The 14,714-nt window shown below is 44.2% G+C and overlaps 1 protein-coding gene across 4 annotated transcripts in view; it reads left to right on the top strand.

The window, feature by feature from the left end:
* Positions 1–14,714, top strand: part of NEURL1 (neuralized E3 ubiquitin protein ligase 1) — a 266,176-nt gene that overhangs the window by 131,134 nt on the left and 120,328 nt on the right. For 2 of the 4 annotated variants that reach the window (XM_043551727.1, XM_043551726.1), the window contains exon 1: positions 1,446–1,551. The exons of 1 other annotated variant lie outside the window; for it this stretch is intronic. In XM_043551727.1, coding sequence (XP_043407662.1) covers positions 1,475–1,551 — 77 coding nt within the window. In that variant the 5' untranslated portion in view covers positions 1,446–1,474. Of the gene's footprint in view, positions 1–1,445; positions 1,552–4,425; positions 4,689–14,714 lie in introns of those variants that run through there. One more of the 4 variants, XM_037905139.2, reaches the window with a different exon arrangement.

Genomic DNA, 14,714 nt, shown 5'->3' with positions numbered 1-14,714 from the left:
GACAACTAGACCACAGGGTCCTACATCCCAACAATGGGGTACCAGCATGGTAGTCTGTACCCTGGGAATGTGCTTGCAAGGCCAAACTTAGCATCCAGACACTGTCTCTGTTCAAACTCAGGAGGCTTAAAAGCAGTGGGATCCAAGGTTTGGGTCTAATACAGCAGCCTGGCGCCTGTCCACCAGGGAGTTCATCCAGAGCTGCCTATTAAAGGCTCCTACTCTCCCCTCTTGTATCAGGGAGTGTGACTGCAGGGTTCTTCACTGCAGCCCTCCTTCTCTGTTGCCAGTTCCCTAGCTTGATAGATGCCCCCACCTATTTCTGGCCAGGTGAGCTTCACCCCCAATTAAGCCTCATTGTGTCCTAGCTCCCTGCTGGGTGCTGCCTATGATTAATTGCCCCTTTCTTGCTTATATTAACCCCTCCAGGGCTAATGTGAGGTGAATCACATTCCAGAACCTGGAATCATTACAAAAAGAGACTTTGCTAGACTGTGTTGCTTTTTTCTGGTTTTTTGGAGATAATTATGCATAAATGGATGAAGGGAAAGTGGTAGATGAAATAATGTTTGAATTTTGATAAAGCATAAATAGTGTCTCTCAATATGTTACACTCAAAATAGATTCAAATCTGCTTGGATAACATCAATGTCACTTGAACTGAAAATTAACTAGATGGTATTAACAAATGGTATGGTATTGACTGAGGGGGTGGGATCTCTTAAGTACTTAAGAGATCTCTGTTGCATCGAGTCTTAATTCCTTCTTTGGTAATTTAGAAGAGGAAGTGAATAGCATGTTATTGATATTTGCAGATGATGCTAAAATGGGAGGAGTTGCAAATATCAGTGAGGACAGAGAAATAATACGAGGGGCCCAAAGATTAGAAAGTTAGGAAATTACAAAATGGGGACTTGGCTTGGAAGCATGTGGTTAATACATCTGCAGAAAAATAATGCAAAACACAGATAATAAGTAGGAGGGAGACACCCAGCAATTAGCAATGGCTGAAAGAGACACATGGGTGATAGTGAACCACAAATCAGAAATAAGTTGCAATGTGATATGCCTCCAATAGAAAGGTCAATGCTATTTTGAACTACCAGTGCAGAGGCATCATGGCAGAGGGGTGGGATAGGTAATACTCCCTCTCTCCAGGGGTCTGGTTTGACCCCACCTGGAATAGTACGCCCGTGTCTGCAAAGGACATTACCAGAAACGTATGGCAAATTGTGGGGAGTTCAGGGAAGAGCAGCACAGAGGTGAAGGAATTGATTGATTGAGGTTGGGTTAAGGGTTAAATATTTATAATTGGCCTTAGCAATGGCTAGTGGGGAATTACTTAGCATGTCTGCTCCTGACAGATGCTCATCACCTATCAGGATCAGGTCCTATAATAGTAAGAAGGGGAGGGGTGGGGGAGTATAAGTAACAGTAATATGATGCAATTAAGAAAGGGAAAAATTTAGTCTGAATGTCAGGAAAACCTTCCTTCCTGAGACTGAGATGTATGAAGCTGCAGAATAAAAGTCTGATCCTGTTTCCATTAAGGTCAGTCTGAATTACTGAGCTGTCTGCTACAAACTTCTGTGGGAGCAGAATAATGAGCCCGTATATCCCGATGGAGGTGGTGGAAACCCCATTGCTTGGGACAAGGCAGAGAGGTGTGTGCTAGAGGGAACATAGCCAAGGAGATGGACTGGATAAAGCTAAGAGGTATTTTCCATTCCTAACTCCTGTGATGCTATGATGCTCCCAAAGCTAAAGACTTCATCTAGCACAGCAGACAGTACTGCAGTGGGTCTGTTCTTTTGTTACTGCTATAAATGAAGCATCATCTGGAGAAATAAATACAATTAGAAGAAAAGCTTCTCATGCACCACAGGCCACTCTACTGCCAAGAAGCTATTGTAAGCAATGCAGACTGTGATTTCCAGCAGGGAGGAGGGCAGCACAGATTCTGCTGGCTCATCCAGGGTAAAGCTCCCTTTTGGCTCCCAGGGATGAGCTCCTGCCCCTGGACTACTGTATAAGGGTCCAAGTTGGAGTCTCAGCTCTGATGATGGGCAGAGTGAGTCCAGTCACTAGCTGGGGCTCTGTTAATAGATAACAGCTGGGCCACTGGTTAGTAGCTGTGTGAGGTGCCAATCATTCTGGCAAGCCTGAAATATTAGCACACAGCACGTTTCATTTACAGAGCAATTCTATAAACACATTGTGACACAGAGGCTCCTTGCCAAAGGGTCCCCAGTTCTTTGCAAACCACTCTCATCTCAGACCTGACAAACTCACAACACCAAATGTGTCGTGCAGGTATCTACAGAAAGCTTGTAACTTGTCAAGATTCGTAATCACTGAGCAATGAATGCGTGGGTAATATTTAAGGAATAATGTATTTATACTGAAAGTGTTCTCTATGGACTTGGAGTGAAAGTTAGTGTCCAGCAGATATGTCTCAGTGATTGCCCATTCAGGCAGGAGAGAGTCATTACCCTGCTCTGGTTAGCCGGTGATGCAATGTAAGGTTCAATTGTCCAGCCTTCCTCCATCGCAAGACTATCAATGGAAAAATATCAGAGACCACTGCAAGCAATCAAAACCACTTGGAGGTTAAATAAAGGGAACGTTACAACAGACAGAGAGCCACCCTGCCTATGAACAAAGGCAAAAGACGGTTTCAGTATAACGGAGGGTGAGGAAAGGTACTCTGTCTCCTTTCACTGAGGTGATGTCTTGGGAAGCGGGGATGTTCTCGTGAAAGATTGGATCCTGGCTGTGGGGAAGGCAGTCAGCTCTGCAACAAGTTGAACTTTGGGTTGGGGGAGGGAACTTAATTAAATAGGAAAGGTTACCATTCGTAAGTGTAGATCCAGGTTCGCGTTTTATGATTTTGTTATTGCAACCATTTGTTTCCATCACTCCCTCTTGTTTCTAGCAGAATCTCTTCCCTTTCTTAAATAAACCTTTTTCTGTTGTATTGTGTGTTATAAAGGAGCAGTGATTTAAGGTAAAATCAATAAAGTGGGGTGCACTGCTCCTTTGGGAGCAGAGGATCTGGGATTTCTGCGAGTAGGCAGCGTCAGCAGCTGGATATCACAGGCGAATGCTTCAAAAGGACTCAGGGATGGGGGTGCACCTATTGTAACATGCAAGGTGAAGACAGGGCTGGCATAGCCCAGAGGAGAGTGCTTGAGTGGCTCAAAGGCCGGTAGTGTTCGGGAGCTCACACCCAGGTAGGCACAGGCAAGACTCCCGCACGCTGGAGGCAGGGGGTAACGAGGTGACTCACAGTCCTGGGTGCCCCAAGAATTGCCACACACATTGCCTGATTGTTCAAAAGGGCCAAGCAATAACCCTTACAACTCTGTGGCAAGGTAAATATTACTTCCCATTGTACAGATGTGTATGGCGGCGAGATTACAGGAGCTGCCCGGAGCTATAGAAGAACCTGGAGACAAAGCCAGGATTGTGGGGAGGGCTCCTGGCTCCCATTCCTGTGCAGTGAGATGGAGAATTGGTGGGTTGGAGAGATGCGGGGGGGGGGGGGGGGGGAGTTACAGAGGAGCAACAAAGGAGAAGGCTCTTGCATCAACAGCGAGGAGGAGAGAGGAGGCCAGTGGTAGATGTGCACTCCCCAACCCCAGTCTCTAAACACCTCCATAAACCTGTCTCTGTGTCCCAGGGCTTTTAATAATGCTTGCCGTAATCAATCAGCGGAGGTAATGGCCTGGAGAGCAGGAATCATTGTATCTGAGCTGAGCATGCAATCCTATCACAAAGGAGTTTACGGGGGGTAATGTTTTTACAGTTATAGTCTGTGGTGAACTGTTCTGCATTTCAAGCACTTCTACCTTGCTATTAAATAACTAATAATTAACCGGGAGAGGCCATTCGAAAAGTCTGGTGTGGTGATGTCTCGTAATAACTTTTTTTTTTATCATACAAATCTATGCTAGGACTATGTGCTGGAAGACAGTAAAACACATATAAGGGGAGGGAAAGAGAGTTTGTGATCGCCAAACTTTTTTGATTTATAAATGAATCTGTTTTGATATTTGCAATTAAGTTGGCAAAGTCTAGTGCTTTGTTCTGGAGGTTGCTTAGAAGCATGGTACCGCTGGATTTATATCTAGGCAAGCAGCCACCTCCATCAGCGGAAACCTACTGTAGCATTCTGCATTCTTCCTAAAAGATTTATCTGAAACGAGATCCATGGCTGGAGTATTTAAAAATGAAAAACAGCCCCCCCCCCCCGCAAGTGTTTGTACAGTGTGGTTTTAATTGTAATTGTGTTTCTTCGGGTTGCAGTGGGGCGAGGGGGTGAGGAGGGATGTTGTATCTATAGAAAATGCTTTGAGCTCCCTGGCTATTTCAGGAAGACTCCAAGTCTCCTCCTCCTTATGTAAATAAACATGACAGATCCCACTGCTTGTACTGAGGCAGGGTGGATCTGAAAGTGGGTGGAGGCTGCTTGAAAGGGTGAGCAGCATTCTGTGGTGTACGGATGTTATGTATGCACTTATTGGGAGTCGCTAAGCCGGTGTGTGTGTGTGCCTGTGGTTGTGCGTGCTGATAATGACTGAATGTGCAGACTTCTACATCACTGCTCAGTGAGAAAGGGACTGCAAGGTAGCCAGCCACCTTGCGCAGTACTATGGGGGGACAGATAACAAGAAACACTCTATACGGTAAGGTGCTAACCACCACTGGTGTTTATACAGCAAATTATGTATGTAAATTCTTAGCCCTCTGCTTGACCCTTCTGCAGCACAGAGAATATGGCTCTGAAAGGTAAGCTAGGTGCAACACTGGGAACTGCTATCTCTGCTAATTTTTTTCCTAGTTCTCTTCAAAATCATGTGTGAGAGCTGATCATATTTAAAGCAGAAGCCTTGGGCAGGGTGTGTGTTTATCTTATCTAATTCCATATGTCGTCTTGGTTTATTGCTTTGAATGAGAGACAAATATTTGTCTATATAATGTTGACTATTGTGCTGACAGACAACATGGACAAAAAGAAAGTATGTGTATGTACCCTGACAACCTCGACCAGGAAAAATGGCAAATAAGCATCAGTGTAGGTTTTAATTTAACAGAAAGTATCAGGGTTTCAAAATCAAAATGTTCATCTTTATTATTGGGGTTTTCTATTAATCACAGATTGTGTGTTTCTGCTCTATTTTATTTTTAAATTTTAATTTGATGTGGTTTAAAACAGAGATGCTGGCTTGAACTGACTGAGCTTAGATAACTAAGCTAAATCCATTAAGTACAGTATGCTGTATATGTTTGCAGGATAATGTAACACTGCGAGTCGGGGGTGGGGAATTAGAGAATTTTGTATAGGACAGTGCTGAAGCAAACTTTAGGACTGTTAATATGATATAGTGTGTGTGTGTTTGTGTGTGTGTGTATCACACACCAGAATATGCTTGTGAGAAATACTATACTCAAATAATATTGAGCTTGCTCATTGCTTTGAAATGTTTTCTTTAACTTCTGGACATTGGACTGAGTCTGGAGTCTACCTGAATGAATATTTGGATATGCATGATATTACAATAATAAATATCAATGTAAAATGTTCTCTAAAGACATATTTACAAACACACATAAATTCTTTTTGTACATACACAAAATGTAAATATTTCTTAGTTTGAGTTGAGATGTATTATGAATACATTAGTTATAAGTATTTGTCTGCTCCAGTCCCGATTTTTCTTATTTTCTCACGATTGTCAAACAACAATATAATTAACAAGTAAATATATTCAGCGAATGTGTATTGATTCCTTTCTCTCATGTATAGCAAGAATGTCTCTATAGATATTACCATTTGTTCATGAATTACCTTCTGCATTTTAACCTTTGGTCAGACCATTTTGTGTCTTTCTTTGCTATCCCTACAATCCACATGCTATTTGCAAAATAACACTACTGTTATGTCATCAGAAATAAAAAGAAGGAAGTCTCTGGATAGTTGCTTTGTCATCAATGCTGGATTTTTTTTTCACTTCATCTTTTTCTTTAATCTTTTCTAAGTGAACTGGAAAAACTTGGATAGAAACATTATTTGCATGATTGTATCTAGGTGTTGGGTTCCCCTGCTGACTTGCCACGACCATTGCGGTGATCACACAACTTCTGCCTTTCAGTGATACTGCACCAGTGAATCCAGTTCTTGAAGTTTTACTCTTGTAGGGGGATGAAAACAAAATTAGGAGACGTAGGTAATTAACTTTCTCAATTTTGTCTCTTTAAATAAAGCATAAAAGCTGCAAACTGTATGATTAAAGAGATGCACAACTGATAGCTGAGACCAGAAATTATTTGAAAAGTGATGTCGATAAAGGATTATTTTTTTTAAAGCATATGTAGTAAAACACTTTTAAATTGGAAATTTGAGGACAACTGCTGTTGTGGTTTGTCTGCCTGTGGCTACCATACCTCAAGTTCCATATTTCTATTGACTGCAGTTTTTTATTTCAAAAGTACCTGAAAATGTTTACTTTATTAAAATGATAATTAAGAACAAATAAGGTAATGCTAATGGAAGGAGCTGGATTGATAGCCTGGGGGACTGGAGTTTTTTGTTTATAAAGAGAACAGGTACAGCAGAGGCAGAAGCATTGCAACCTCCCACCCAACTGACTCTTGCCGGTATCCCTTTTGACCCTAAACTGGAGGGCTCAGGTGAAATTTTCAAAAGCACTGAAGTGACCTAGGAGACTTGGAGTCACGAGGCGCTATTGCAGCATGTGTAGGCATACCTAAGGTAGCTTCGATTGAGAAAGCGTTCTAAAAATAGCAATGTAGCCCCAGCTGCACGGGCTACCCTCATGGGTACAGTCCTGCCCGGGAACCTTGGTACGTACTCGGGCGGTTAGCCCATGCCACTGTCTGTGCCACCATGGCTACAAGGCTGTTATTAGCACGGTCACACGGAAGTGCTTGCATGTGTTCCAATTGGGTATCCTGATTACAGAGTAGGCATAGCGTAAGGGTATGACTACACTGGCGGGTGTAATTTCCAGCTGAAACACACATACTCGTTCTAGCTCTGTTGGAGCCAGCGTGCTAAAAATAGAAGTGTAGCTGTGGTAGTGGGAGGGGCAAGCTGCCCCGGGTACTTGAATGGGATTGTACTCAGGGCTGTGAGCTGCTCTTGTCAATGGTGCTGCCTTCTGTTTTCAGGCACTAGCTTGACCAGAGCTCAATGAGAGCTAGTGTGGGTATGTCTTCTCGAGCTGGAAATCACAGCTTCCTGCTCCAGTTCAGATGCACCCTAAGTCTCATGGAAGCCAGCTGTAGTGGATTGAGTTGACTAGAATCCATTAAATCCTTGGTGCCTCTGCTGAAACTGCCTGCAAGGATAGCTAGTGTTGGTGGGGCTCGTTTGGTGTGATGTGAACACATGTCCACTAGAAAGCGGGCTGAAACCACAAACTTCTGTCCCAGAGGCCATTTAACAGGTGCCAGGTAGCAATGAGTAATACATCTGGGTTGTTACTGACCCTGGCTGGATTTGAAAGAGTGACTTAGAGAGGAAAGTCTTCATATACCATTCATGATTTAGATAGCCTGTTTAGTGGTAAAAACAGGATGATAGTGGGTCATTTGCTATGGAAGGTTTTGACTGCACTGATGCTGCATGGGGGGGCTTACAATGGAAAGGAAAACCTGTATACACTCCATCACTGTAACTAGCATAGCATCATAGCATCCTCCATTCAGTAATCTCAAGGCCCTTTACAAACAATGAATTAAGCCTCACCATATCCCTGAGTGGACGAATATTGTCATTATCCCATTTTGCAGACGAAGACACTGAGGAATGGAGAGGTAAAGTGAGTTGCCCAAGGGCAGTCAGTTTGTGGCAGAGCTAGGAGTAGAACCCAGCAGCCTTGCCTTCCAGCTCTGATCTGCAATCACAAGACCACCTCTCCTCCCCGCTAATAGTATTTGTAAATATTATGTCTGCTTAAATTATTCTAAAAGCTATAGGTAAGCTTATGTCTGGAGTCCTTTGTGGTGGGGGGAGTGGTGATTTTATTTGAAATGACCACTGTATGCAGTTCTAGTGCACTTCTTTTACCACTGACTTCAGCAAGAGTGTGGAAGGACAGTAGTGCATACAGATTGCCCTAGTAGTGGGGTTGATGGGTTCTCAGTGGAGTCCTGTGTCATCTCTCAGTGGAGTCCGGTCCCACCACAGGGGCTTGGAGGTAAGGCACTTTAAACACGAGAGGATGGAGTTGAATTGGGTTGAGCTTCCTGTAACAGACCCCTGAATGAAAACCTTCCCAACATGCAAATAATGTAATAAATTTATTGCATGAATGACGAACCCCTGGATTTTTAGAAGAAAATGTCTAATAACGGTGTATGTACATCAAAGGCAAGGTTTATCACTGTCCTGCCCCATGTAGATGAATGTCATGCAGTGTCCGAGCATCACTGCGTAGTCTCTGTCCACATGCCACTGTGCATTATATGTATTATAATTTATCCTATTCTGTTTCTCTCTCCCTCCCCCAAATCCATATCAATACTTAGTGCAATTTTGGATCCTATATATAATCAAAGAGAGTAAAAGTTACAAACAGTAAGTTCAAGGGGAGCATAGCTGAGGCCACAAACTTTTGAAAAAGGTGATATCCATAAATGTTTTTCTTTAAAAAGGTCTTTTTAAAAAGAAACTGTTAGCCCAAGGGAAATTTGCCTTGTTTATCGGGGGCTGCAATGTCCCTATTTTGATGAAGTGAGCATTTGTGTGCATAAAGTATATACATACAAAATTGCACTAAATATTTATATCAAACAGTACTTGCCATTTAATCCTAAATGAAACATAGCTACAATATACACATATATAGTAGTAAGCATATCCCTGCAATACATTGGGGATTGGGCTCTCTATTGCCTGCTGTATTCCTTTTTAAGGTTCTTCTGGAAAGAAGTAAAAATGGTTTTCATATTATTGATCATTCACAACGCTACTGTAGCCCGTTTGTTGCAGACTTAATTCAATATCGCCAAATCCTTGGGGTTTTACCTGAGATTGGGGATTGCAGGATTGGGGCCCATTAGTTTTGATTTTGCTCTGTCTTTCTTAGTATAAAGATGACTAAAAAGGCTTCCTTAGCAAGGGAAGCTACTGCACTTTACTGTGCTGAGAGAGACAGTCACTTTTTGTTTACGTGTAGAGATTTCAGACTAAGATGTAGAGATCTCTTCAGGGGGCTTTCTGCTACCCAGGATATACACAGTGGATTAATTCAGATGCATGGGGTTGTGTGGGTGTGTTTGTGCATGTGTGCACACACACGTTTTGCTTAGCTAACCTCACCCAATATAAATGATGATCAGCAATAATGCTCTCATTCCAGGGGTTTAATTTTCTTTTTAATCACCCACATGTCGCAAGCATTTCACATAATCATGTTACAGAATAATTCTTACCAGCAGCAAAGAAAAAGAAGTATAAAGTGTGCCATTTCCCAAGGGCACGTCTTCAGTAGCAACATTAAAGCGCTGCCGCAGCAGCCCTTTAACGTTGTTATGTAGTCGCGGCACCAGCCAGCACTATTAAAAAACCACCTCCACGAGGGGAGTAGCTCCCAGCGCTGGGAACACGGCTCCCAGCGTTGGTGCACTGTCTTCACTGGTACTTTACAACGCTGAAACTTGCAGCACTCGGGGGGGGTGTTTTTTCACACCCAGGAGTGAGAAAGCTGCAGTGCTGTAAAGTGCCAGTGTAGACAAGCCCCAAGATGTAATTAGCATCATCGTAATGGGGGTGGTGATGGTGGTGGGGAATGGCTACTGAGAACAGAGAACCACATGATTTGATTGTTGGCTTGGAAAGCCGCAAAGTTCAAAAGATATATTGGTCTGTATTGTTTAGATTGTAAATTCCTTTCAGGAGAAAGTGCTGTGTACCTCACCAATGTAAATGGTGTCTATTTGTGTGGATGTGGGTGTGCATGTGCCAAATTTGCCTCTCCCATGGACGTGGTAAAGCCCTAAGTGCAGTGGAACCATAGTGGTAGGAAGGTCGAGCAGGATGCACAGAGGTTGCATAGGGATCCCCTCTGCACTAGTGCTCCATGGTCCCTACACGTCAGGGTGGAGGGAGCTTTGCAGCGTAGTGAATGGATACCTGGCAAAGTGGACCTGCTTAGCAAAGCCTCTGGGTCTGTTTCTCTTCTGCCCTGTTCCTTTGTGTAATCATTTATACCTGTGCAAAATGGGTGCAAAACGCTGGCATTCTGATGTGGTCGCATTTCATATCCACTTAAAACAAGTGTAAATGGCTACACAAGGGGCAAGGCAGTGGATATTTGGCTGTTCCATGTAGGGGATGGGCAGTGCAGGACAACAGCCACTGCTTGATGTCTTGATGTTGTGTCTTTCGGCAGCTAACGATGGAACATTTAGAGTTATTTCCCTAACTCTAAAATGGATCCCCTATGCAACCTTACTTACTCTAGCTTTGCAGATTGGCCCTTTACTTTTAGCACTCTCATAACTACTGATCACATAGTAGATGTTGTATCTATACGTAGTCACTAATTCTGCTCTCATGCTGGTGTGAATTAGGATTAACTCCAGGGAGGTCAGTGGGGTTACATGAGTGTGAGAGCAGAAATAAGGCCCATCAGCTTTCTTTCCCCACACTCTATACTCACTGTATATAACAGGAAAGCTTGACAACCTTTTCTAACACAGGTTGACTGAATTTTCCCCTGGTAATTATTATCAGCAGTTTATCCCAAGTCCACAGTTGATCAGACACAGTGTATCCACCTTCAGGTATAATACTTTCCTACTACTTACAACTAATTTAACTTGCAAACACCCTAAAAGAAAAAGGGAACAACCGCAGTGTAAAATGCTGTCTCATTAGAATGAAGCATGAAGCCTTGACAACACTGGAGCCTGTCAGCGAGGTCTCTGCAGATACAAGTAATGTTAGTTAATTTTTTTTATGGACTCTAAATCCTCACCAAGCTTATGGGACAACTGATCTGGCTTCCAGACTTGGAGTGATTGACAGCAAGATCAGCCTTGCTAAGGTGGATCGTTTATTTTCCACGTTCTATAGGCCTTGCTCACTGAGAAACAATGCAAGGTGAGGGAGAGGAGGCTGTTGCCAAACTCTCCCTGCATTCAGTAAGACCAGTGCATAACTCTAAAAGTTGTATCTTTTTTTTAAATTAATCCAGATCAGGGCTGGACTAACTGGTGCAGAAGACCCTGGGTAGAGTGCCATGTTAACATTTATTAAAAATGGAGCTACCAAAGATTACTTCAGTTCATGCCAGAAACCTTTGACTTGTCACAGTCAGGTGTCCCGGGGTGGTGTTGGTAGAGTTGCAGTGACTGCTGGGAAATCCCATGGCATAAAGTGCTCAGTGCCTCTACCTAAAAGGGTTTCATGGACATTCAAATTTACTTTTGAAAATTACACCCATTTTGGGGAGCAAGTTATTTCTGTGACATTGATAGGCACTGTAGAGGACGTCTCTTCATACCTAAATGGCAGGAGAAGAACATGCCATATTCCAGTTCTGTTCTTTACTTTCCGATGGGCATTCTTCTTCTTGAGGTTTTCTGTGCCCACCTGGTTATCATCAGCCTACAAGGTATCTGAAGAATTCCTCTTGTGGTGAAACCTAAAGACCCTTCCTCCAGGGTTGTCCAGCCTATCTTCTCATAGCAACTTTGTTGCTAGCATCTTCTATATGTGGTTAGAGATTGGTGGTACTACCTCTGATAAAAGAATCTTTCTCCTTCATTATTTTCTCTCTTGCTGTCCTCACATAATACCGTTAAGTCTCTGCTGAAGACATGGAGCAGAAGGACCCCCCTGCTGCTGAATTGCCGCCGAAGACCCGGAGTGGAAGAAGCGGCGGCGGGTCCTTAACTCCGGGTGTGTTTGGCAGCACTGAAAGACCCCTCACTGCCCAAGTGTCACCGAAAACTCTCGTGGGGGCCCCTGCGGGGCCCGGGGCCTGGGGAAAATTGCCCCACTCCCCTCCCCCCCCGCCGTGTGGCCCTGGAGGATGTGATATAGGTATATAAAATAGCGAATGGTCTAGACATATAAAATAGTGAATGGTACACTCTCTAGACCAGTGGTTCTCAAAGCCAGTCTGCCGCTTGTTTAGGGAAAGCCTCCGGCGGGCCGGACAAGTTTGTTTACTTGCTGTGTCCTCAGGTTCGGCCGATCGCGGCTCCACCTGGCTGCGGTTGGCCGCTCCAGGCCAATGGGGGCTGCAGGAAGGGTGGCCAGCACATCCCTTGGCCCGCGCTGCTTCCTGCAGCCCCCATTGGCCTGTAGCGGTGAACCGCAGCCAGTGGGAGCCACGATCGGCCGAACCTGCGGACATGGCAGGTAAACGAACCGGTCTGGCCCGCCAGGGGCTTTCCCTGAACAAGCGGTGGACCGGCTTTGAGAACCACTGCTCTAGACCATTCGTTATTTTATATACCTATATCACATGCTCGCTTCATCTCTTCAGGTAGTCCTATCCTTCTCCATATGGAGGAGAGATGAAAGTCTTTTCGTGCCTCTAACATTTCGCACCTGTCACTTAACATACAAGGAGTTCAGAGTGACAGATGATATATTTAACCATCATTCATTTAATGATTAAACTGTTTTTGCACTGTCAGGAGAGCTTCTAGATTCTCTGACATTCTAGGCAGTCATCCACATTCTTAATCAAAACATAGTATTCCCTGAGACAAACGAATCACCTTGTTGAGAATGTGTTGCACAAAGTCAAATTTACTAAACAAATTTTATTTGCAGTGCTAATCTCTCGCAGGAACTGAGGGAAAAAGATCTCTGCTGGTGTGCTGCCTAATTTAGGGTGTATGGTTTCCTTTTAATAGTGTGTGTGAAAGGATGTCCAAATACGCTGAGAGGCAGAATTGGGAGCAATCTATTAGTCTAAAAATAGTTAATTAACTAGATTAGGCAAAAAAAAGAAAGGTGTGTTTCCTGAAAGGTAAAGGCGAAGTAGAGAATTGACTTCGGCTTGCTGGCCCGGAGAACCATCTTGGATTATTGGTTGAACGGCAGCATGTCGTGGCACAGAGAAAGACCTTTTGTCTCTTAAAGCAGTGCTTCTCAAGCTATCTGATGTGGGGGACCGGCAATTTTTTTTTCCAATATGCGCGCAGACCGGCAGCCAATGGCTCGCGGACTGGCAGCAGTCGGTGGACCACCACTTTGAGTAGCACAGTCTTAAAGCATTCCTCACCTAGGTAATGTAAATGCACAGGGTGCCTGCCGGACACAAGCCTCATGATCCAAATGCCTGTGATCAAAGCAGATGCCAGCAGAGGCTAGAATCCTGTTTCAAGGTGCTTCATGTTAAGGCTGATCTGCTTTAGTGCTGTTGTCTGTTTGTCATTCATCTCCTATCCTCCTACAATCAACATTGGTTTCCTTTTTAAAGCACATATATCTGCATGAAGCTGATCCAGGATGAGCCGGAGCCTTCTGGTGCCAGAGTCTTCTCCTCCACAGCTCTTCCTATCTCGGGCAGGCTTACTTTGTGTTTCTGCTTCACTGACTCTTCCTCCCTTGACCCTGTACCTCTTAAAGGGATACTATCCTCTATCAGTTATAGGAATCTTAGAGATGGAGGAGCGGGAATTCTCGATTTTATTTTTGTTAGTTTACCTTGTGCATTTGACAGCCCAGTGAAATGGACAGAGTCAGAGAGAAGCACAGAAAATGATGAGAGGCATAGAAAACTTCTCCCAAGGATTGGGAATGTCTAATTAAGAGCGGAAACATGAGAGAAGGATAGAAAATAATGACTGGCATAGAGGAAGTAAATCGGGTGCTCTTATCTGCCTTTTTTCATAATCCAAGAACAAAGGTTGTTCTGCCAGGCTGGGCCAGCAGGGCTCTTATGGCATTCTGGCCACAAGTTAAAACTGCTTCCCCAGGCAGAAGCTCCAGGGCAGGGCACTGCAAACACAGTCCTCCCTCTTCTGAAGCCAAGTCACCCACCATTTCCCCCCCACCCTTCCACCAGTGGGGGGAAATTGACACAGGTGTTTTGGAAAACATTTTTAGGCCACGTTACACCAGTGTAACTACGTCCCATTTTACTCAAGGTGTCGTTGGTACTAGAGTATTGTTGTTACGTGAGGATCGGTGGAGCGTGGAGGCTGAGTTTCGGTAGATGGGGTGTAACCCAAGTCTGGCAATTCTGTTCTGTAGGGCACTATGCTAAGGGTTATCACTTGTTGTGCTTTGGCAGGATGTCCCCTTTCTGAACTTGCTGATCAGCTCCACCAGTGCCCAAGAATTTGCTCTGGGTACGTCTGTTGGGGTGGAGGGTGAAGGGGTGGGTGGCTTTTATTGTGAACAGGTCCACAGCCTGTGGATCCAGTGATTCGGTGCTTCTGTTATGGCTGTGCTCTGGGACACTCCAATACCAGAGTGATGGGTGCTGTTCAGATGAATCGGTGGATGGACTCATGTGTAGCCACCTGTTTCTGAAGTGGCACGGTAGGGAGTGGAATATTTGCCCTTCTGCCGCACTTCAGTCTGATATTATTGTGACTCGAAGGGTACAGAACCCTAACCAGACATATTGACCCGGCAGAGCCAACAGTGCAGGAGGAGCATAAGCACATCTGCAAAGATAGTTTCTAAAAATGCTGTTTCTTGTTTCACTGCGGAT

Source organism: Chelonia mydas, chromosome 7, assembly GCF_015237465.2.
Source record: "Chelonia mydas isolate rCheMyd1 chromosome 7, rCheMyd1.pri.v2, whole genome shotgun sequence".
NCBI lineage: Eukaryota > Metazoa > Chordata > Testudines > Cheloniidae > Chelonia > Chelonia mydas.
Note: the sequence above shows the minus strand (reverse complement) of the source record. Positions and strands in the feature narration are given on the sequence as shown.